The 24,738-nt window shown below is 51.2% G+C and overlaps 1 protein-coding gene across 4 annotated transcripts in view; it reads left to right on the plus strand.

Moving 5' to 3' along the window:
• The window catches only part of ADCK1 (aarF domain containing kinase 1), a 109,587-nt gene extending 90,239 nt beyond the window's left edge, over positions 1-19,348 (plus strand). For 3 of the 4 annotated variants that reach the window (XM_061182757.1, XM_061182761.1, XM_061182759.1), the window contains 4 exons: positions 10,398-10,547; positions 11,783-11,980; positions 15,863-16,056; positions 17,537-19,348. In XM_061182757.1, coding sequence (XP_061038740.1) covers positions 10,398-10,547; positions 11,783-11,980; positions 15,863-16,056; positions 17,537-17,708 — 714 coding nt within the window. In that variant the 3' untranslated portion in view covers positions 17,709-19,348. Of the gene's footprint in view, positions 1-10,397; positions 10,548-11,782; positions 11,981-12,529; positions 13,206-15,862; positions 16,057-17,536 lie in introns of those variants that run through there. The other variant, XM_061182760.1, reaches the window with a different exon arrangement.
• The last annotated feature ends 5,390 nt before the right edge of the window (positions 19,349-24,738 follow it).

A 24,738-nucleotide genomic window follows, 5' to 3' on the forward strand; every position in this document is an offset into this window, starting at 1 on the left:
TGAGACAAGGCTGGGGTAGAGTGTTGGTTTTTGTTTCCGTGGACATACAGAGTCGGGCAGGCTGATATCAGAGTAGTTTGGGAAAAACAATAGCAATAATTATTATAAGCAACTTATATGTACGAAGCATGTGACAAATATAATCTCTACTCCTTACAGATGTCCTCTAAGGATATATCGTTAACCCCATTTATAGATGAGAAAGGTGAAGCTCAGAGAGGTTAAACAATTTGCCCAACATCACACAGCTAGCAGGGGCAGAGTCAGGAGTCAAACCCAGGTCTGCGTGCCTTCAAAGTCCTTGCTCCTCCACCTTCTCTGCCTCCCTCCCAGGGATTTGCCTGGGGCTGCAGTGGATCCTGGGGCCACCTGGTTGACAGCCACGCCAGTAACTCCTCGAAGAAGGAGTTGGAATACTGACAGAAGTTTTGCGCAGCTCCCAGGGCACCATCTAAATGCAGCCCTTCTCTCTCTAGCTTACATCAAGTTCATATTACAAACGTTCCATTTTCTAGAGATGTTGTGAGGGCTAGATGTGTCCTCCTAGCACAGCTCCTGGCGTGTGGCTAGAACTCTGAACTGGTAGCTAGTTGATAGTTGTTGCTGTTTTCATTATTATTATCATCACTGGGCCCTGCCCTTTCCTCCGTTACCTCCTTTGACCATTTAACGTTTACTGACTGCCTGACTCTGGGTGCCAGGCCCGATCTGCATTACAAACTTAGGAGGGAGGTCTTGTCTCCATTTTGCAGATGAAGAATCAGAGACTCAGAGAGGGAAGGTAACTTACTTGAGGTCCCAGATCTTCATGGTACATCTCAGTGAGTTTTCATATGGATATACCGTGTACTCACCAGCCAGATAAAGGGACAAACCATTTCTAACCCCCTGGCAGGCCCCCTCCTGCCCCCTCCCAGTTGATACCCTCACCCCCACCAGAGCTCCCGCTATTCTGACTTCTGTCACCATAGATTACCTTCTCCCTTACTGAATTTCATGTCAATGGCATCATATCATATAGTAATTTAGGCCTGGCATCTTTGTCCTCAATTGGTTGTGGGTCTTTTCTGGAAGCTCTGTTCTCTTCCATTGGTCTGTTGGTCTGTCCTTGCAATAATAACCATACTGTCTTAATTCCTTATTTCCTTAATCCCCTGCCCCTGGCTTCTAGGGTTTGCATGACCTGGGAGCCTCCGTGGTAGTATTCTGAGATGACGTCATTAAATACTTCCACAGGAACCTCAGGCTGGGCAGTGGGCGCTGGGACACGTGATCTACTGTGCCGTTGCTGACCATCGGTGATGTTGGGAGACTAGGGACAGGCCCTACTGTGCAGAAATTAACCTGTTATGGCTCTTACCAACCAACCTCAAAGCCACAGGCCTCATGGAAGACTAGTGGTGTGTGTGTGCGTGTGTGTGTGTGTAGCATGAAAAACTCCACATGACTGAAAGTTTCTAAAAAAATTCTGAGGTTCTAAAACCTCAGTCTAGGACTGTGGGACTGAGTGGGCCTGTCCCTGGAGTGATTCTTCCTCCTGAAGACAGCCTGGCTGTGAGTGTTGCTTGGGGAGGGAAATACAGGGGACAGATAGGAGTAACAAGGGGCAAAGATCTCACCCCAAATCCTGGGGGAAAGGATAGTTAGTGGCATCTTGGCTGCTACAAGTTGTTGACTCAGCTGGAAGATGGGGCTCAGCAGGAAGTGGCTCTAGAAGGAATTGTTCTCAAGGGTGGGGAGGGCTCTAGACCCCTCCAAACACTTGTTAGTCATCCCCACTCCACTTTGAAGAGGCCTCCTCACCCTGCAGCGTCTCAGCCCAGTTGGGCTAGTATGTGAGGACCTGAAGACCAGTCCAAGTGGCCAGTTCCCCATAGACTCAGGTAGGGAAACACCAGTTTAGGAGACAAGAGACCTGGGTTCAAGCTCCATCTCTGCCAGTGGCCCGCTGTGTGACCTTGGACACATCACTCCCCTCCTGTGGGCCTCAGTTTTCATACTGAAGGCGTTGGGTTAGCTGGACTCTAAGGGTCTGTCCTGCTTGGATACTTTACAGAACAGCGACTCTTGGCTTGCTTGGAGATAAGACTTGAATGCAGATTCCTGGGCCCCACCCCAAACTTACTTATCAGAATCTGGGGTGGGAAAGCTTGCAAGAATCTGCATTTTAACAAACTCTCCAGGTGGTTCAGGCACTCACTGGAGTTCAGGAACCACCTGCCACAAGACCAGGGGTTCCCTGGCTGCCCCAGGTGAGCCCGCAAGCCTCACCTCCACTGTTTTGCACGTCCAGGCCCTGCCCAGGTGTGTTGTCTGGCCAGGGAGCATGGAGCCTGGGGAGCCAGCAGCCTGCAGGGGCCCTCGTTTGTCTGTGCTCTGAGCCCAGAAGCAGCATATTATTGAGGGCCTGACCCGGTGATCATATTTGCCAGTCACTTTAAGAGCTGGTGACAGTGACTGTCATTGATTTCATTAAGAATAAAGGTCGTGCAGGAGCACGCTTTCCTGGGCTGAATGGAGCCTCCTTAAGCCACAGGACGGCTATTGATTGCAGGACCTTTATCGAAGGTTAATTGGATTTCAGTGAGTGTGTGTTTAATACCCCACATGGGCTGAGGCCCAATTGAATTTGTGTGAAATTAGCTGGGAGAAAGGTGACAAAGTCCGGAGCTGGGGTTGGGTGAGACAGGGACTGGAGGCCTGGTGGGCGACATCCACAGTCTGTGAAGGACGGGTTGGGTGCAGGGATGGCGGGCTTGCAAGAGATGCCAGTCTGTCCATCCCGGGGGCCCGGGAGCCTGCTGGGGAGAGAAGGCCGGGTGCTCCGCAGTGGTCATTATGTGGACTTTGACCGGCTCCTCTGTCCCCATGATGGCCCTCTGGTCTGTGGTGTGGCTTGTAGAGCCTGTCTTTTTACCACTCCAGAGAGTAAATCTTGTCTTCCATAAGGATCTGAAGGGGATCTGGAGGTTTAGCTCTTACTTTGGACTCCCAACCCATGTATCGGAGGTGCCAGGGCCCGAGTTGCTGGCCTCTCTAGGCTCCGAGACAGCAAACATCAAGTTCCCCCACTGTCGGCTTAGGGTGCCCTGTCGTCTAGCCTGCTGAGCCATTTTTCAGTAGCTGTCTGCTCCCCTCTGGCAAACACAGCCTGGCTAATCTCTTTGTGTGCTGTTTTTGGCCATTCTACTCTCTGTTGCAGTGGGGTCTCGGCCTTATTTGTTGCTTTTAGAGTCATTTTAGTGGGGCTGGTGAGGGAATGCAGTCAATGCCTGGGTTCCATCTGCTATGTGTAGCCAGCCGCCCTTGCCATGTTTCTTCTTTCCAGTCGTTTTTCTACTCCGTGTCACTGGAGAAGCAGTGAAAGCATCTCAAACGCGTCTTTCAGCAGACGTTTCTTGAACACCTGCTAGGTGCAGGCCCCTCATGTCAGCGCCGTAGGAGAGGTGTGGACAGCGCGTGGGACAAGTGGGCTGGTCAGGCGTCACTGAGGCTGCGTGTATGATGGGAGGGGCAGAGGGTTCAAAGTCGGGCCACCTGGGGTTGTGTGTAGCTCTGCCATTTATTGGCCAGGTACCCTTGGGTAAGTTACTTAAACTCCGAGTCTGAGTTTCCTCATCTGTACAGTTGGAGTGATAACAATACTTCCTTCACAGGGTCGTTGTGTGGCTTTGCAGGCTGTGAAGTTCTGTTAAAAAAAAAGTCCTTTATAATTCATGAGGTTATTAGTCATGGAGGCATGTCTTCCTCCACAGAATCTCCAAGAATCTTCTTGCTCCTCTCCTGTCCACCTACCTCTGTTGTCCACGAGTACGTAGACTCCGGCGTGATCAGTGGTCACTGACTGAGCAAATGGGGACCCCCTTTCCTATCGCTAAAAGCCATGCTGCCCACGTGTTTCCTCTTGTCTCCCGACACCAGCTCGGATTGTGTAGGACATTTGCTTTGTGCTCAGCATCACCCACCACTTGGCGGGTCACTCTGGTTCGGTGGTGGAAGGCGCTCAGAAGACTAAGGAAGAGAAGCCAGAGGGGCACAAAGACCCCCGGTTACTGAAATCACTAGAATGAAAACACCTCCTCCCATCGTCCACCCTCCGTACCTTCTCACACCAAATCTTGAGAAGCTTGGGGATGTTGGAGGGGTCCAGGTGCACAGATGGGTTCCTGGAGACTTATTTCCCCAACAGCAGGTGTGTCAGGAGTGGGGAACGGCGGCGCTTTGGAGTTGGCCTTCCTGGCTTCTGTTGCTGGCTCTGCTGCTTGCGAGCTGTGCCGCCTTGGTGGAGCGCATCACCCTTGGGGAGGCCCAGGTTCCTGCTGTAAAGTGGATACAAGAGAGTATCAGGGACTTCTCTGGCGGTCCAGTGGTTAAGATTCCACGCTTCCACTGTAGGGGGCACGGGTTTGATCCCTGGTTGGGAAACTAAGATCCCGCATGCTGTGTGGTGTGGCCAAAAAAAAAAAAAAGTATTGGATTGTTTGATGATTGAAACATGAAGCAGCTGGTGCAGTGCCCACAGTCCATGCTCAACACAGGCTGTTTTGCTGGAATTCTAACCCCCGGCTCCCTCTGTGGTGCTGGCAGTAAAATATTAGCTAGAAGAAGGGGGAAATGTAGGGAAGAAACCCTTTGCTCATTTTCTTCATCCTGACCCAGGTAAGGTGGACGGATGTGGACGTATTTCTTTGGAGCGAGTTGCTGCCTGAGGCAGGGATGTCAGAGGTCATCATGTGTGTCTTCCAGTAGTCGTGGCCCCTGGGATCCACTCCCCGCCACTCTGGTAGCCGTGACCCTTTGAGTCTCACTGGCCAGGAGACCTGAGGAGCCCTTATTGGCCTGTGGATACCCCATGCCCTGGCTCTCAGGTGCTGTCCCGGTTCAAGCCGAATCTAGAGAAGCTTTCACCAAGCTCCTAGAGGCTCCGAGATTAGAGAAACTCCCCCAGGTTCCTGTAATTAACCTGGCTCCTCTTCTTTCTCCCTCATTACTGCTCCCAACACCACATGTGGCTGAAGAAGTTCCCACTGCCTTCACACTCAGGGACTTCATCTCAGTGTTTGCTGGTCCAAGATTGACCCGCTCCGTGAATGGGCAGCAGCGAGGGACCTGAGGCTTATACATCCCAGGGGTGGTTCCTGGGGGTGGGGTGGGCTGGAGAGTAAAACGCTCTAGGCAGTGGTCTGGTCTGGTCCTTGGGGCTGTGGTTCTGCCTCTAGAAGCCTGGGCGGACTCCAGGGCAGGGGCAAAGAGAGCTTGAATTATTAACCTCCTTATACTTAATATCGGGCTACTTGTGTGATTATTAATACCCTGCAACACCATCCTCCTGTTTCTTTCAGAGATCTTGACCTTGCTTCCTTGACACCGCCCAGGAACATTAATAGACTTTCCCTTGGGGGTGGGAATAAATTCATCCATGCAATTATAGGATAATTAAAGTACTTTCAGCCAATTCAAGTTTTGAGAAAAATCCAAAAATAACTCTTTGATTTAAATATTATTTACTAAATTAATTCTTTACTCAGACTTTTTATAGATTCCTGGGTTTTCCCCTGCCTACTGTTAGAACATAAAGGCATTGCGTAATTATGGAAATCACTTACGTGAGTGGCACATTCTTTTTACATGGAACAATTAAAGACTTGTCACTGATTTTTTTCTTTTTTTTTCTGAAAAGAGCTGTAGTATGGCTTTAGTTAACAGTGTATTTTTGGTTAGACAAACAGCTCTGGATTTCCCTCTGCGACTCTTTTCTCCAAACGGAATGCTTTCTTGGTTGCCGTGGGGACCTGCAGAGGGTTTTGGTGCAGCTCCTGCCACCAGGAAGGAGCTTCCCAGTGAGTGGAGAGGCAGGAGGGGCTGGTGATTGAGAGCTTGTTCCCTGGAGCCAGGCCACCTGGGTTTGGATCCCGGTTTCACTAACTGCTGGCCAGGTGACCAAGCTTCCTCCTCCTTTTGTATCTCGCTTCCCTCACCTATCTACTGCAGAGGTGGCTGTGAGTCCACGTAACGTACCTGGAATAGTGCATGGCACAGAGCGTTAGCTGTTACCATTCTAAAAAGGTGGGATTCCTTTCTTTATGCAGATGCTGCCGTTAACAGGGCAAGGGGCAGCCTTAGAGGAACTGAACCGACATTTCTCCAAAGAAGGTATACAGATGGCCAAGGGGCACATGAAAAGGTGCTCAACATCACTGATTGTCAGGGAAATTCAAATAAAAATCACAATGAGACCACCTCACACCTGTTAGAATGGCTGTCATCAAGAGGACAAGAGATAACGGTGTTGGTGAGGGTGTGGAGAAACGGGAAACCCTGTGTGCTGTTGGTGGGAATGTAAATTGATACAGCCACTATGGAGAACAGTATGGAGGTTCCTTAAAACACTGAAAATAGACCTACCATATGATCCAGCATTTCCACTTCTGGGTGTACGTCCGAAGGAAACGAAATCAATATTAAAAGGATACCTGAACTCCCATATTCATTGCAGCCTTATTTACAATTGTCTGTTCTTGGGGAGGAGACATAGCCAAGTATATGGAAGGGGTGGAGAGAGGGTTTTGTGCCCAGTGATGGCCTTAGGTTTCTCCTGGGACTCTCAGTGCCTCTGTGAGTAGGAGGGGGCTGGCTGCCTTTCTCTGGGCAAATTGGTTCTCAGAGACTATTTACTGCAACTCTGATAGATGTTAAGAAAAATTACCTAAAATTCAGAAAAAGGAGTGTGCGGTTTGTCCTTTCAAAGTCATTCTTGGGCATTGTTCAAGCAGCCTACCTGAGGATTTCTTCATATCTAAGGGAATGTACTTTTGTTTGACTTTGCTATTGACAATTAATTAAGGGCTCAGACTGAAGTCATATGTCAACCTGTGGATCTTATCCAGTAGAGATGCAAATAATTTCTCCCTACTAGAAAAGATAACCCAGAAGGTTATGATTTCCTTATTGCCCAGTAGGCCAATAACCAGTTTTGTATCTAATCCTGGAATCTTCGTCTCTTATTCCTGTTTAAATACCCATAAATACCCAGTCCCTCAAAATTCTCTTTGAACCAGCTCTACTTTCTTACTTGCTCCTTTACTGATGAGTTACACAATGTTTGACATGTGTTCATTCTATAATTGTGTGAAAGTCAAGTTTTTAACTTTTCGAAAATTACTCTTTGATGGTGATAGTGGGTATATTTTTTTCCAGGTTTAAAGTAAGCTACCACATGACAGAAAACAAACAAGCACGTTTGTGTCATAGAGTGTAGCGGATAAAGTGCCTTCCCACAAGCAATCACATTTTGACCTTGAATCTCGAGGTAGCTCTGTGAGGAAATAGAGTAGATGGGGCTAGGCTCACCGAACAGCTCAGGGAACTTAGACCCAGATTGAGAAGGGAGGTGACTTGTCCCCCAGGTCACCCATGCCCACAGTGGCAGTGCCAACAGGGCCCCAGAGTGAAGCCAGTGACATAGGCTGGTCCTCCCTCCTGTTTCTGCCTTCCACACCTGCCTATCCCGGTGAGATCTGGTTAAAATGAACATCAGGAACAGCCCGTAAAAGGAAAGACACCCAGGTAGGGGCCGCTGGAAGGGGAGGGCTGCTCTGGTGGCTTTGCCTGCGTGTATATGGGCCGCAGTTGGCAGCCTCTTCTCCTCCTCCTATAGCAGCCGCTCACTCCTCATGGGCCAAGGCTCCCCCAGCCTGAGTCCCCGGAGCCCTAGGGGCCACCTTTCAATGTAGTAACAGGGGGCCTGCAGCGACTAGCAATATTTCAGAAAGCTTAAGGGAGGTTGTACATCTCCCCATGACAGGTCTGCCCAGACTAAATGAAATGTCATTGCTCTGCTTTTGGCTGGAATTCTGTCAGCTCTGTCTGGCTGCCCTGCTTATCTTGGGCTGATCAGGAGCCCTGATCAGACCTTATAGGCATCCTTGACAAATAAAAATGAATTATTACTTAATAAATGCAATTGGTTTGGCAAATATGGCCTTTCAGAGCTCGTCTCCGTAGAGCTCCAAAGAGCCTAACAGGAGGGGTTCTCAGTGGTCCCGAGGTGGGGACCTGCTGGCTCATCCAGGACCAGCTCTGGCTGGGCCCCCTCTCCCAGGAAAGAGAAAATGGTGGCCCTGGGGCACCCAACATCTCAGCCTGAGTCTGGGAACTTGACACAGGGTAAAGTTCTGTTCCTGATGCCCACAGACACTGAGTACTGGGCATTCCTTTCCCCCAAGAAAAATGTCAGGAGCGTGTGGTAGCAGGGCACAGGGCGACAGTCTTAAGTGTCATGACTTTAGATAGCCTCTTTAACCCTGATTTCATCATTTCTTAAAAAGGTACAATGAAACCTAGTCTGCTGCCCTCCCAGGAGTGTTATGAGGAATCAGGAGCACCTAGGAGAGGTTACTAGGTCCCAAGCACCATGATACTCTCATTTACCTGACAGTAGCCCGTGAGAGTGGCACTATTATTATTTCCATTTTGCTGAAGTTGAGAGTATGACTAACTTCTTTAAGGTCACAAAGTTCAATTGAGAAGTGCAGAAGTCGGCGTGAGCCAGTATAGAATAGTGGTTACTGGAAGGCTGTGGGTCACACCTGGTTTGAATTCTGTCTCCACCTCTTTCCAGCCAGGTAGCTCTGGGTACATTAAACCTCGACGAGTCTCAGTTCCTAATCTGCAAAATGGGGATCATGATTGTACTTACTTTTAGGGCTTTTAATAAGGATGACAACTACTGTTACTAAAGTAGACTCATTCTTGATGATTTAATTGGAGGCCAATTATCATTGATTGGGATTCAGAGGAGACTAATGGGGTTAGGATAAGCATCAGAGGCCGGAACCTCAGCATCCCAGAAAAACGTGGAGAGACAAGGGTCTCACTCATGTTGAAGGCAGAGTCCTATACTCACATGTTTGTCCTGTTACAGGCAAGGGGATGAATAATAAAACCAGTCTATGATATGTAACTTAGACCTCAATGAAGCTGTTTAACAAAATAGAGCCAATTCCTGCCATCATATAGGAGCTTATGATAGCGGGCTAGATGGTTGTTAATCAAATAATAATACAAAAAGTGTGCTAGTGATAGAAAAGTGTGAGGGTGTATGGCGGGAGAACATCACTTAGTCTAGGAGGTCAGGGAAGGCTTCCCCAGGGAGGTGATGCTCAGTTGGGGTGGAAAGGAAGAGAGGAGTGAACCAGGTGAAGGGGAGATGAAGCAATGTTCCTGGAATATCATGTGCAAAGGCCCTGAGGTAGGAAGGCACAGAGATTATTAGAGAAGAGGAAGAGAACAAATATGGCTGGAATATCAGTGTGGTACAAGATGAGACCGGGGAGGGAGGCTGGGCCTGGTTGTACAGGACTTTGTAAACCAAGGAAAGGACTTGAGTCTTTATCTTAAGACCCTAATCCTATGTTCCCCATCCCACGGGCCCCAGCTCCTCTCCTCTAGCTGGGATATGTTTGTTAGTGACCATGGGGTCTAGCTGAGGCTGAGGGATGCCAAGGGCAGTGTGTGTCCTAGGGCGTCAGCTTCCTGGGTTAAGCATCTCTTTGTCCCGTGGAAACCCATCAGCAGACCATCTGTGGGTCCGGGTCTGGCTCTGTTGAGCAGCTGTTCCCTAGCTGGGAAGAGGCTTTTAGCTTTAATAAAAAGGGAGTAGAGATAAGGAGGCTGCCTCGGCAGGGAGAGCAGCAGTGACAGGATGATTTAAACGGCCTCTCCAGTGTCATTTCTTCTATGCAGACATCATAAATCAGATTAGCATTGGGCTCTGGCAGGGAGGGGAGTAGGGAAAGGGGCCTGAAGGGAGAGGGGAGAAGGGTTTGTGATTCTGGGTCCTCCTGGGACTGGCCTGGAGCTGCTGGGGCAGCCCCAGAGGGTGATGGGGTCATCTATTCCTGTTCCTCAGCCCCCTGGCCTTGTTCTTTGGAGAAGGGGCAGGTAGAGTGATCCCTATCCCCACCCAGCTTTCCAACCCATATTCAGCTTTGGGGGAAAAAATGAAGAGGGACTGATAGAAGAGAAAAACCAGGGAAGAGTGGAGGGGCAGGTGTGGGAGGTGGGTGTTACAGCCTTCAGAAAACCTAGAAGCAGCGGTTCTCCTACCTTGCCATCCATTAAAATCACCTTGAGCACTTAAAAAAAATACTGATGACTGGCTACCACCCCTAACATTTCTGAGTTCCAGCTGAATCTAATGTGCAGCTGAAGTTAGGAAAAGCTGGATGAGCGTTCAGCTTCTATCTATCAAGAACTCTGCAATCTCAAGCCATCCCTTCCACCGTGATTGCTCAGGCCTTCCTCTTGAGAGTGGCCAGATTGAGGGGCCAGAGTAGAAATCTCTTGAGGCATCTGGTAATGAGGTGCAACTCCCACCCGCCTCCCTTCTCTTTCAGATCTCGCGCCACCTGGGCAAGATGTACAGTGAGATGATCTTTGTCAATGGCTTCGTGCACTGTGACCCTCACCCAGGCAATGTGCTGGTGCGGAAGTGCCCGGGCACAGGAAAGGCGGAGATCGTCCTGTTGGACCATGGGCTTTACCAGGTAGGAGAGCCCTTTCCCCCCAGGGTCTGGTCCTGCCTGGGCTCAGAGCCCGCTGAACTCCCCTGTTGGCCACAGAAATGGGAAGCAGGTAGCAAGGTAGCTGAAGAGGGCCCAGCCCTACCCCTAGAGCTGTTATTTTGTGGACGTCAAGGTCATATGAGCTCTCCAAGCTCTTGGAGCCTCAGCTTCCTCCTAATAGAGTGAGAGTGATAACACCTCCTTTAGAGGCAGCTGTGAGGGGTAGATGAGATTGTGCCTGGATGTGTGAATGGACTTTGTCAGCTGCAAAAAAAACCTTTTTCCCAGGGAAGCCCAGGCCAGCCAGACCCTGGGAGGTGAGCTGCCCTTACATGAGCTGGACTTCAGGGGGAAGGGCACCTCAGCCCCAGTGAGGAGGTCATATGTAATGGGAAAGGGCGCAGGGAACTGATAGGGGTTGGATGGTCCTGACTATCCTCTGGAACTTGGGACACAGAGCTGGTTCCAGCAAGCCACGTGTTCCTGCCTGGAAGTTGAGAAGTTCAGTGTCAATCCCAGGACCCAGGTCCTGGCTTGATTCCATGAGGCAGGTGGTCCTGGGGAGCTTTCCCCGATGGTCTCCTGCTCCTCCCCTCAGAGCCCTGATCCCACATCCCCAAATCTGGGCTTCCTTTGAAAGGCTCAGGAGTGTTGGGCGTGTTAGTTTAAGGTAGACACAGCCCCCAAGTGAATGATGGCCCAAACACAACAGATGTCTGATTGCCTGCTCACACACCAGTCTGGGGTGCGTGGAGGAGCCTGAAAGCAGGGGCTGACCAAGGCTGTTGCTCCCAGGTCTCCTTGGGGGTCTCGCCATCCACCAGCAGCAGGGGTAAGGGCTCAGAGGAGCATGCATGGGAAAGTTTTCATGGACCAGGCCTGGAAGTGGAGCTTCTGCCACATTCCATTGGTCAGAGCTCAGGCAGAGGGCTCCATCTAACTAGGAGGAAGGCGGGGATCTTAGACTGTCCTTGGGAAGAAGAGGGGAATATAGATTTTGGTGGGCTGTTGGTAGCCTCTGCCACTCAGGACCAAGGCTGGCCAAATAGTGGCTTTGTACTTGGACCTTCAAGGATGGCTGACTGTGGGAGAGGAGCAGGCGTTGTGCAGGAGCCGTGGTCTCCCTCCGCTCCCCTTTGCAGTGGTCACACCAGCCAGGGACTAGGTCTTTCATTGGGAGAGGGGGCCCAGGTCCTGCCATGCTGCCCCCGCTGTAGGTGCTCACGGAAGAGTTCCGCCTGGATTACTGCCGCCTCTGGCAGTCGCTGATCTGGACCGACATGAAGAGCGTGAAGAAGTACAGCCAGCGCCTGGGAGCCGGGGACCTCTACCCCTTGTTCACCTGCATGCTGACAGCCCGGTCGTGGGACTCAGTCAACAGGGGCATTGGCCAAACTCCAGTCACCGCCACTGAGGTGGGTGCCCCACCCTGGTCCTGCCCTGTCCCGGATGCAAGGGACAGGGCCAGGGATGGCCTTTGGAGCCCTGCCAACCCAGGGTCTGGGGTTCTATACTGGTGGGCTGTGGGGATGGAGTAGGGGGCAGAATTAGAGATGTACTGGATGAGGAGGAGGGAGGGAGGGAGAAAGCGTGTGCCTGGATGGACGGAGGGAAAGGGGACGGTGTCCCACTGTGTCCCTCCTGGCCTTATCAACCTGGAATATAGGTAGGTCACGTTAACTGTATAATCCAGGCTCTGTGACTTTCACTACAACCTGCTCTCCTAAGATTTCAGGCTTCCACCAAGTTCTCCCCCAGGACTTCTGGGAATCCCCAGGGACTGTCTGGTAAATACGTCTGGCACCACCCACTGTCTCCTGCTGGGCACCATCTCCCATCGTGGGGTTGCTCTAGGGCACCCTCCTGGGCAGGGGGCTTCACTCCTCATGCCGTACCCAAGGGCTGCTTGTCCTTTCATTCCTATGGAGTTTTTAGTGAAACAGCTCTTTTGGTCTTGTTTGTAGCTCATTCCTCCATTGGATCTGGAGTCTGGGCTGAGACCGATCCTAGGAACACCTTCTCCCTGTACTTGTACTCACCTCTGCCCCTCCAGTAGGGACTTACCGGGTAGCTCATTCTTCCTGGCTCAGGGGGAGCTCCCTCCCAGGCTTCTTAATCCCTCATGGAATTGCCTTCTGTCTTCCCAGTCTGTCAGTTTGCAGACCTTTGCAGACTCGCCCGTGTCCATGTGGGGAGGGGCTGATGCTCACCATAAGGGACAGGGTCCTGCTTGCGCAGTAGAAAGACCTGGGCTCTGGTTCCAGCACCTGCTTCTGGTGGCCTGACCTTGGATGGTTCTAGTCACCTCTCTGAGCCTCAGAGTCCCCCCCTTGCGAGCTGCCTTGTGGTGGGGGCTTTAGGAATGGCTGGGTCTAGAGTCTCCAGCGATGTCACCAAACCACCAACCACCTCTTGCCATCTCTTGGCTCTGCTTTCCTCCAAGTTGACATCATTCCCTAGCAAACTTGGTGGCAAAGATGACCACCAGTTACCCCAGGCTTACACAGCTTTCAGCTCATCATCTCAGAAGAAGAAAAACAGTCTCCTTTGTTTGTTGTATTCTGCTTTATTGATAATGCATGTAAAATGCCTCCTCATAGTTTCTGAAATTTGTTCATTGAATAAACATTTGTTTTTGCTGGACCCTGGACTGGGTGCCTGTGGATCCAGTGACGAGGAGACAGACAGGACTTCCATGTAATTTGCACTTGTAGAGGAAGACAGACAGTAAACAAGTGAATAAACAGGTAAATGGAATAATTGCAGGTTAGAGGTGCTGGGGGGGGGCGGGAAATAAGCAGGGTGCCGTGATGATGGGTGATGGGGGGATGCTGTAGAGGAGACCTCTCTGGGGAGTTGACATGTAAGCTGAGGCCCGAAGGACAAGAAAGGCACCAGCCACAGGAAGAGCTTGGAGAAAGCACTCCAGGCAGAGGGCACGCGATGCATTAAGGGGGCAGGGTTGGGTGGTCTGGAGTGTGTGAGGAGGATGGTGGACTGAGAAGCGTTTGGAGGGCTGAGCTGGGAGAGCATCACACAGGGAGAATTTCAGATTCATTCTCAGGACAAAGCAGAGCCTTTGACGGGTTTTGAACAGGAGAAGGATGTGCTCAGACTCGCTATGTTAAGTATTTCTCTGGAGCGGGGCAGATGAGCAGTGGGGCAGGACTCCAGGTGGAAAGATCATGGGGCTCAGACTACGCTAATGGAGGTGGAGAGAAGCAGATGGAGCCGAGGTGTACTTTGGACATGAGAGTGAGAGGCCTTTCTGTCGGCTTGGACGTGAGGGGAGGAAAAGGGGAGAGTCAGAGTTGCATCGTAGCTTTTTGAGGTGAGTTATGGGGTGGAGGGGGCACCACTTCCTGACATAGGAGGACTTGGGGAAGGACATGTTTGGGGTGGGAGGGTCAGTAATGCTTCTCGTGAGCATTCAGATAGAGGTGTCGTGGGCAGTTAAGCCTGGTGCTCAGAGATCCAGCCTCGAGACATATAAGTTTGGGAGTCCTCAGCGTATAGATGGTGTTAAGCCACAGGGACGGACAAGATTGCGTGGCACACAGTAGGTTCTCAGTGAATGATATCTGGTTTTATTAACTAAGTTAGAGTTTTATTTTTGCAATCGGGTAGACATCCAGCAGGTTCCAAGCTTGAAGGCTGTGCTGCTCTGAGAAAGAGCCCCTCGGGGTAGCCTGGGTGGACACAGGGGCTTCCGTTTGGGCTGAGGGGGGTTCTGGTGAGCGGGGCCTTGATCTGGCCTTAGCCCCCGCAAGCAGGGCGACCTGCAGCTGTGCGGGGAGGTGGCAGGGAGGCAGACAGCCTCTTGGTGTCTGGCTCGTGTTGAGATGTTCCAGTCTGATAGCTCCTGCCTGGGGGACATTTCAGGTTTCACAGCGGCTCAGTTGTCAGCGGTGCACGCGTGTTGCTGAAAGAGCCGAGAGTTCTGTCCTGCTGCAGAAAGCGGCTGGGCGGGGTGAAGCACTTGGCAGCATTGCTGGGCCCCTTGGGGTGACTTTGACGGGCCCCACGCGCCTCCCCGTACCTTATCCCTGATGACCCTCTGGGTTCTGCTGGGAGGTGGGCACAGACGGTGTTAACATGCCCAGTTTTGGGGGGAGGACACTGGGTCACACAGTCCTCTGTGAGATGACAGGCAGTGTAGTGGTGAGGGTGCGGGCTTGGGAGCTGCACGGCCTGGGTTTGACTTCTGACTCACCTCTTACTAGCTGTGGACCTTGGGGAGGTTACTTAACTTCTCAGTGCCTCAGTTTCCTCCTCTCACATGGGGGTACACGCTCGCCTACCAGGGTTGCCGTGCGATGAGATGAGTTAACACATGCAAGCATTGCCACAGTGCCCGGCTTACTTATTGATGCTCCATACGTGTGGATTATTGTCGTCGCTGTCACCATCACTGTTTCTCTGGAGACTGAGAAGGGATCAGAGCCTCACTCTGTACTCAGGACTCTGGCTAGAGGCAGTTACCTGCCCAGAACCATGCAGAGCTCAGGGACGGGGAAGGCTGGGAAGCCAGACCCCAAACTTACCCACCAGGATGGGGCAAGGGCTAGCCCTGAATCCTGCTCTGGGGACAGGAGGACCTCGGGCCATGGGCGGGCTGACTCTGGCTCCAGCGTGGAGGATAAGCGGTGGCCAGGTGGGCAGGTCTGGTGGGGCGCGGGGTCAGGCAGGGTATGGGCCAGGACTTTGGATTTGGGTTTGGGGTCAGCAGCTCAGACCTCTCAACTGCACCAGCCTGGGCTTGGCTGGAGGGATGGGGGGACATGACTCAGAAGCACCAGCTTCCAAGGCTCCTTCCAGGCCTGGCCTGAAATTGGTGGCCAGCGAAGAAGCCTTAGAAAATCACACAAGGGTGGACCCTGGGCTGAGAGGCTGGACTCATCAAATGGTTGGTGGGGAGGTAGACTTCCTGCCCCAGTCAGTATGGGCTTGGGGGCTTGGGGGCGGGGTATGGGTGACCTCGGCTGCCGGGAGCTAGGATGGCAGAGGCGGCAGAAATGCGGCCTGGCTCCTGCGGATGTGCTTCTGCTCCTGTACTGTGTCCGGTGCTTGGCTAGAAGTTGGGTGAGATGTCCCATCCAGGTTTGTCCGGCTACAAAGCCCCTGGGGCTAGGCTTCCCTCTGGGGAGGATTCCCAGTGCTGCTGAGGCAGCTGTGCTAGACGCTCCCTCCCGGAGCTTCCTTGCAGCCCCTCAGGTCACAGGCTGCCCGGACCACCCGCCACCCGGGGCCCCACTTCCCATGCCAGCCATCTGTTTGTCTTCCTGTTTCTGCTTCAGGACTCAGAGATCCGCAACAATGCGGCCAACTACCTCCCCCAGATCAGCCACCTCCTCAACCTCGTGCCGCGTCAGATGCTGCTCATCTTCAAGACCAACGACCTGCTGCGGGGCATCGAGGCCGCCCTGGGCACCCGCGCCAGCGCCAGCTCCTTCCTCAACATGTCACGTTGCTGCATCAAGGCACTGGCCGCGTGAGTGTGGGCTCTGGCCGCTCCTCCCCTCTAGCTCCCCGACCAGCCCCAGGGGTCTGCACACCTCCAGTTTTTCCCACCAGTCCCCAGGGCCGTGCCTGAGCTCCCCAATCTCCATCTCTCCCTGCAGGAAGTTAGGGGCAGAAAACAGCTCCAGTGACCTGGCTGATGCCTCGGGGCTGTGTCTTAAGGTGGTCCAGAGAGCCACCTCTACTTGTTAAAATTGTGGATTCTAGGACCTCACCCTCCCAGGCAAGCTTTCCAGGTGATTCTTACCCTTAGTAAAGTTTACAGTGTTTTTGGAAAATCTCAGTCCCATTCAAGCATCCCCTGGACTTGGGATCGGGATGCCCGGGTTCGCATCCCATCTCTAGCTGGTCCCGGGACTGTGTCCCCAGCGTTGGGCAGGCAGTGAGGCCAGTGTTCTTTTCCCTGCAGGTGTGGCTGTGACTCAGGAGAGTGTCACCAGCAGGCCATCTCGGAATCTCAGGTCTTTTTAGATGTCTCAGCACCCTTGAGGTGTTGACGAGGAAGGGAAGGGTGCTTCCTCAGGGGGGTAGTGACAGAGGAAAGAGGGTTCTAGGCTCTCCTACCTGACAGTAGCAAATACACAGGAAGGCCTAGCTCTGGCTGAATGTTCTCACCTGAGAGGGCAGGCCTTGACTGTGGTCAGCTCCGAGCCCATCCATTCTAGGCAGTGAATGGGTCGTTCTGGTAAATGGGTGAAGGGAGTGTTGACCACATACATCATGCACCCACTATCAAATACTGAGTTAGATTACAGGAAAATAGACTGTATACAGAAAGGGCCGAACATGACTTATTCTTCCTCTGAGGTTCAGGAAACAAAGTCTCGGGAGTTTCCGGGGGGTCCAGTGGTTAGGACTGGGTGCTTTCACTGCCGGGGCCCAGGTTCAATCCCTTGTCGGGGAACTAAGATCCTGCAAGCCACATGGCACAGCCAAAAGAAAAAGGAAACAGGTCTTGAATAGGTGGTCATCATAAACACCAATTTTCATCATGTCCTTTTGTTGGTGCAGAAGAGATCGAGCTGGGCTGAATCCACAGTGGCCCCAGCCTCCCAGGACTACCTTGATTAGGTTTCCAAGTGATTCTTACCCTCAGAAAGTTTGGGAAAGCTTTTACCTTTGGGTTTGGGGGATTCTGATTTGATAAATATTAACTATACTTTTGGAAAAAGGGAAACATTGGAACGTGCTACCCACTGGGTCCACTAGACCTTTGATGCGCTGTGAAACAACTGCTTTTGCTGACCCCACTTACCTGGAAAATGCCTTTGGAATAGCTGAGTTCCTCTGGTCCCTGACTGGGCCGTGGTCTGATCCGTAACCAGGAGTTGTCCACTGGGGCAGGGGGCTGGTGAGTTGGCAAAGCCACCATCTTCCATTTTTCTGATGATACTGAGTATTTCTTACCTCTTTATCTCTTGTTCTCTCCTTCCTTCCTGCCCCTCCTGCAGGCACAAGAAGAAGAATACCCATTCATTCTTCAGAAGGACCCAGATCTCTTTCAGTGAGGCCTTCAACTTATGGCAGATCAACCTTCATGAACTCGTTCTGCATGTGAAGGGGCTGAGGCTGGCCAGCTGGGTCTTGGCCCTGCTCTGCTGGCTGTTGCCTGCTCCACACTGAGTGGACTTGCTGTTCCCTTCCCGGTGTGACCTTGTGGTGGCCAAGGGGTCTTTTCACTGCTCACTCTTCCATCATGTCTCTACCCACTTGCCCCGTTTCTGCCAGCTGGTGGCCTGGAGCCCCAGGGTCGCTGTCCGTGGCACTGTTACGCTCCACCTCTGAAATTCCTCTCCTTTGGAGCCCTTGTCGTGGGACCCCCAAGCTGCGCCGTGTGATAGGTTTCTTTCTCTCTGTATCCAGGGAGAAGGCACGGCAGTCTGCTTTCCCGCTCCCCGTGTGGGCCATTGGGTTGGATGCCCCCCACTTCCGTTAACCCTTCCTGTTATGAGGATGGACCATGAATCCCACTGAGGGCACATTTAACTTGTAGGAAGGTTGATTTTTCTGGAGGGGAGTGTGGTCTCTGAACTGGAGAGCAGTCTCCTCTCCTTGCGCTGTCACTCCCCAGAGGTGCCGACCTTAGCCAGGTGGCTTGGCACCTGAGCCAGGCTCTGTTGCAGCTGTGAGTTCACTGCTGTCGTGGTGACCCCTTTGGTGTTTTATGTACTGTGTTTCAATAAAAACCCCTTCAGGGTTGCAGAGCAGAGCTTGGTCAGTGGGATTTTTATTCCAGGTTGGGAGTGAATCCACTTTGGCCACTAGGTAGGAGTGGATCTGGATGCCGTGTGCCGTGTGCCATTGTGATCTGCTTGGCTTCTTGTCCCTGAAATCCTTCCACCCTTCCACTGTGCGGCAGCTTTCTGATTCTTGTATGTTTCGCTCACTTTCTAAGACTGAGACCTCGGTTGGAGTTGTTAGGAAGCCCAAGGCCAGGAACTCAGAGGCTCAGCTGAAACCTCTGACTTTGGTTCCCCCGGCTTCTCACCTCATTTCCTGTGACCTGGCACCTGCCTTGTTCTACCAATTGGCTTCTGACTTAGCCCTTGGATTCATCATTTCATAACCCCAGTCCTGGAGACTGTAGTCTAAAGTTCAGTCACCGTGGCTGGGCTTCCACTCTGAAACCTCTTTGTCACCTGTCTGGACTCTACTTCTACCTTATTGCCTGTTGCCAGCCTGCCCCTCCCCCCACTCGATCATCTGGTCTTGTTTTGGGGACACCCGCAAACTCCTGCTCTAACTCCTGTGTCTGTGTGGTCTCCAGATCCCTAAGACCCCAGATATGGCAGGTCCTAGCTCTCACTGAGCACCCAGGCTCACAGAGAGTAATTGTGTTTGAATCTCTCCGATCTTACTTCACTGCATTCATGAGGGCAGAAAAAAATCTAAATTTAAGTCTCATTTTCTGTTCTCTTTATTCATAATACAACAAGCAGATTTTTCACTGACCAGAGATGATTAGCAATCCCTTTATTTCCTGAAAGAATTAATTGTTCCTAGTGACCAGTTGGATGCACCCAGAGACCTGAGAGAATAATTTGCAAGATCTGTTATGAGTCATGAGGATGCATGCTGCATATTACATTTTATGGTGTCTTTTATAGCCACTGAAGTAAATATAAATGTCCTTTTTGTTCAAGGTAATGGTTACTTGCTTTTCACTTTTGGTTTAATGGTTGGCTTCCTGCTGCCTTGGGATCTAAAACATCAGCATGTTGCCAGAACAGTTATCCAGAGAGAGCTGAGAGGCTGGGAGAGTTTGGGGTACAGAGCAGTTTGAGAATAGGAGGGGTCAGTGTTTACTGAGTGCCTTCCATGTGTGAGAGAACATGCTAGGTTCTTTGTAAATAAGTTACATCATTGGTTTGTCTCATCAGCTCTATGAGGGTGAGGGGTCGTTAGCCTCATCTCACAGAGATGGGAACTGAGGCTCAGAGAAGTTTAGTAATTTGCTTGAAGTCACACAGCTGCTGAATGAGGGTCCATGCTTTGCTTTTTATTCCACAGTGCTGGAGATATGGATTACGCCTGCTCCGTGAGCTGTCATATGTGCCTGAATTGCGACTCTAACACCCTGACTTCAGAGAAAGTTGGGTTTTCAGTGGAAGTGGGGGAGTGGATGGGTAAAGGAGACAAAAAGTTCTGGAAGTGCAGGCTGAGTCCTGCATGTTCCTCGGGCCTAAGACAGGATGGACCTGGACCACTGTGATACTGCAGTGCAATTCTGATGCTGATCACCTGGAGTTAGCACAGACTCTGTTCCCTTAAGGGCATAGTTCCCATAAGACTGCCCTCACTTCAGACACAAGTTGCAGGTTTGGGGGTCCCTAGGCCATCTACACTTTTGGCCAACTGACTACAAATTTGGGGGTTCCCACAACCCCCTCAGATTTGATAATTTGCTGAATGACTCACAGAACTCAGGAAAGCACTACACTTGTGACCAGGCAAATGAAGAGACACATAGGGTGAGGTCTGGGAGGATCCTGAATGCAGAGCTTCTGGGTTCTTGCTGTGAAAGGAACCTCTTGGCACAGAAATGTGTTCGCTGAGCTTCAGTGTCCAGAGTTTTTATCAGGGTTTCATTATATAAGCACAATTGATTGAATCATTGACCACATGATTGAACACAATCTCCAGCCCCCCTTCCCTCCCTGGAGAAGGTGGGGCTGCTATCAACCCCATCCTGAGTCATTTAGCATAAGCTCAGGTGTGATCCAGGGGGCACACCATGAATAACAAAGATACTCCCATCACTAAGAAAGTCCAAGGATTGAGAGGTCGTCTCCCAGGAGCAGACAAAGCAACAAAGACCAGGCAGATTCTTCACTATATAACAAGCACTCTGGTGTCTCCTCATCCTGTGTACTTGGCCTGAGGTGCGTCTTTATCGACTGACCACTGGTCTATGCCTTCTGATCCGCCACGTGGAGCCACCTCTGGTGGATCCATCTCAAGATCTCTGTTCTGCAGTTCAGAGAGTGTGCACGTGAGTTTATACGTGGGACCTTTGCCCTGCTCCCTTCTCTGTCCTGTGGAACTTCCATACATTGATTTGGGTTTGGTGCTTCCAGTAAAATCCTGCGGCTTTCTTCTCCCAGCAGTTACAATGTGTCAGGAAGTCAGCACCAGCTTGCTTTGAAGAGCGCCTTCTCTTTTAACCCTTGGATCCTTACTCAATTTAGGTGCTGGCTTCTTTGATTTGGGCAACATGGCTATAGTTCCCCTTCCCTCTTCTCATCCACCGGAGGAGAATTCCAACTCGATGGCCCATTTGGCTTCTCAAATATGTACCCAGCTCATAGAAAGTGCAGATGTCCTGGTTTGTAGTAAGTGCTCAATAAACACGCAAATATTTAGACTCTCAGAATGCTTCACTCTTTTCAAGGGAGTTGAAACCTGTGTATTTAAAAAGAAGCTGCACATGCCAGTCTCCCTCTGCTAGGAACACTGCCTTGTCTGATTGTCAGGTTAATTTCCGCAGTGTTCCGAGCCCACTCCCGGGATCAGGGATGGTCACTCTCAGCATGATGGGCTGCTAGGTGCCCCCATCCTCCACCACTTCACGGCTGTAGGGACTTCTAATGACATCTCAGAAAATGAGTGTGGCTCCAAGCGGCACAAATCCTCAGGGGCAGTGCTTTGGAGGTTTGGAATTACCCTCAGTGTAAGCAAATGTGAGAAGGGTGGGATGGAGCCTTGCCGAGGGACACTTGGGGCTTCAGCAGTCTCAGGGTGTGGCCAGGCGGAGCTAGGGTCTGAGCTGGGAACTGGTGACTGGGCAAGATCTGAATAGACAGGATGAACAGGGTCGCAGAGAGTTCCTGGCAGCCTGGCCTGCTGGGGGTGATGTTTGCTGGGCTAGATCGGGGGTGAGAGGCCTTGAATGCCTGGCGACCTGGTGCCGCTACTGTTTGTAACTGGCCAAGGGGGACTGGGGAGGCCCCGTCTCCTAAGCCTTAAGTCTGCAAATATTTTGGTAAAAACCCATTTGTTCAGAAAGGCTCTGCTCTCACCTCCTTTCCTTCCTCCCTCCCTCCTTCCCTCCTGTGGAGTAAAGCTTATTACAAAGCTGCTCTCTCCTTTTCTAAAGGAAGGATGAGGGGCCCTCAGCAGAGTAAATTTTAAGCCTTGGGCTGTGACGTCCATGTTCCTACGGCCAGTGCCTCCTGGCCCGGTTTACTTGACTTCTCTGGAGGCTGCCTCAGCCCCCGTCATCGGGTAGCTCCTCTTCTAGCCAGGTCACCGTGCCCCTGGCCAGCACTGCCAAGGACAGAAAGCATTCTTTCTGCCCAGTTCTGCCTTTGGCTTAATAATAGCAAAGAGCCTCTGGTGTTTCTTCCTGTTTTTCTCTTTCCCGTGTGTAAAGGGAAGTCCAGGCTGGTGAAGTGGTGAAGTGATGGGTATCAGTAGCCCCCTGACCCCTGACATTTCAGCTCCCATTTCCTCATCCCTTCTTCCTGAGCAGTGCTTTCCAAACTTCCCAGTATACATAGGTAACCTAGGCTCGTGTTAAAACACCGGCTCTGCCTCAGTGGGTCTGCGTGGGGCCTGAGATTCAGCATTTCTAACCAGCTCCCAGGGGATGCTGGCGCTGCTTGTCTGAGGATGATGCTTTGAGCTGCAAGGTTCTGATCGGTGGTTCTGAAGGTGTGGTCCCGGGGCAGGCGGCATCAGCATAAGCCAGGAACTGGTGAGAAATGCAGATCTCAGACCCCACTGCAGATCTGCTGAAGCAGAAACTCGGGGGGTGGGACCCACCAGTCTGCTTTAACAAGCCCTCCAGGGAATTCTGATGTACACACTCACGGTTGAAATCTCTGGTCTGTAGTTCTCAACTCTACCTGCACATCGGGATCACCGGGAGAGCTCTGAATGCCCAAGATTCTGATTAACTTGGTTTCAATGAGGGCCAGGCATTTAAAACAATTTTTTAAAACTTTTTATTTTGAAGTAACTTTAGATTTACAGTAGGTTGTAAAGATAGTACCCAGAGGGTACCCACATAGCGTTCACCTAGCTCTCCCTAATGTTAACACCTTACCTAACCAGGGTACCTTTATTAACACTAAGAATTAACGTTAGTACAATACCATCAACTAAACTATTCCAGTTTCATCAATTTCCCCACGAATGTCCTCGCCACGTCCCAGGATCCAGTCTAGGACGTACTTTACATTCATTTGTCACGTCTCCTTAGTCCCTGCTCTAGGAGAGCTCCTCAGACGTCCCTTGTTTTTCATGACCGTGACACTTTGGAAGGGCACTGGTCAGGTATTTGTAGATCGTCTTGCAAGTTTGGTTTGTCTGATGTTTTCTTGTGATGAGAATGGGATTACGGGTTTGAGGCAGAATACCACAAAGGAGGAACACCCCCATCATGCTGCACCCCGGGAAACATCATATGGACGGGGGGGATGTACTGATTTTGTTCTTTAAAGCTCCCCAGCCAGGGTTGGGGCCCAGTGTTAGGCTCATGCACCTTCCAGGTATCTTCTGGAGAAGGAAGAAATGCAGCTTGTGAACTTCTCCACAGGTGGGCGTTAGGCAGAGCCTCTTTGAGGTTAAGGGAGGCCTGGCTATTTCCAAATTAAAAGGCTCCTAGGAAACTAAAAAATGCAGCTATACCAACACAAGGTAATACAAATGGCTGTGTAATTTTAATGTTTACATTTACCACACGTTAACTCTTTAAGCAAACACAGAAATGTAGTGACAAATGGATGTTACATCAGAAGCGTGAGCACCAAACCCCTCCCACCAAAAGGTAGGCCTGGCACTAGCACTTTTGTTTTCCAGGTGTATTTGCAGTCCTAGACATGGAAATCACTAGTGGGAGGTTGGCAGGGAGCCCTCTGGTCAGTCACCCCTGAGTGGTGGGCCTGGTGTCCTCTGCATTAGCCTGGCCTGGCAGCCACCCCCCAGTGCCCAGAGGGGAAGTCAGAGTCTCAGCTGGGCTGGTGGCCGACTGTTTCTAGCCCACGACTGACTGCCCAAGCCATGAATGACGGAAGTGCTTGGTGATCCTTCCTCTAGGTGAGTAATAACAGAGAGGGAAGGCTGGAGGATGGTGTGCCAGCAGCAGGACTTTCCTCCCTCCAAGGTGACACTGGGTGGGACATGAAGTCCTTCCAGGTTGATGAATTGGGGACAGAGGTCAGGGGCTCTGGGTATTCCTTGCCCTCTTGGAGTTTCCAGGGCTGTGTGTAGGTGGGGGTCTTCTTCCCTGGCCCCTGGGTGCTTGCTCCTTTTTGTGCCAAATGTAAGCATGTGCACATCAGAGTATCTGCAAACATCTGTTGACAGTGGCTGCTACCATCATGGAGGTGATGCCCTCCAGCCCAAGGGCCTGGGCTCTACAGTTGGCCTGAGTTCAAATCCTGTTGCCCTCAGTGTTCTGTATGATCTTGGGCAAGCAACACAACTTCTCTGGGCTTCAATTCCTAGATTTGAATCGTGGGAATAATAGTACCTACCTCACAGGGTCATTGGGAGGATGAAGTTAGATAATATATGCAATATACTTGCAGAAATGCTTAGAGAAGAGAAACCATAGCAAGTGCTCAATAAATGTCACTTATTTTTATGATTAGCCCCCATGGCAGACCGTATTCCCAACGCCTTTTCTTAACCCTGCCCTCTACTTGAGAGGCTGAAAAAGTGAGGTCTTGGTTTCCCAGCTTCCCTGGCAGCTGGTGGTGGCATATGACATGGCAGGTGAAGAGGAATCTTTTGGAGTGATTCTGGGAAGTTTTTTTTTTAGATATTGATAAAGGTATAGTTTGTTAGTATTGCCCCTTCTTCATTCCAGCAGTGGAGACTGGTGTGTGGTTTTGGATGTCTGGAACTTTAGCAGCCATTTTGTGATCTTGAGGTGGTAGGTACAACTTGATGTTTTATTTGGGCATGTAGCAACCTCTGCTGGATGCTGGGCATCACTCCTCCCAGGCACATGACAACCCTATGAAGTCTGGGGACCACTATTATCCTCTGTGTACAGGTGAGTAAACTGAGGCACAGAGGCTTAGGTTGCTTGCTAGAGGCACACAAGCAGTGAATGGTGGAGCCAGGCTTTGAGCCAAGGTAGTCTGCAGCCAGAGCTTCGGCTTTCAACTCCTGACTTTCCATTTTCCTCTGCTGGAGTGGACTG

Source organism: Eubalaena glacialis, chromosome 2 (assembly GCF_028564815.1).
Source record: "Eubalaena glacialis isolate mEubGla1 chromosome 2, mEubGla1.1.hap2.+ XY, whole genome shotgun sequence".
In the NCBI taxonomy this organism is placed as follows: Eukaryota; Metazoa; Chordata; class Mammalia; order Artiodactyla; family Balaenidae; genus Eubalaena; species Eubalaena glacialis.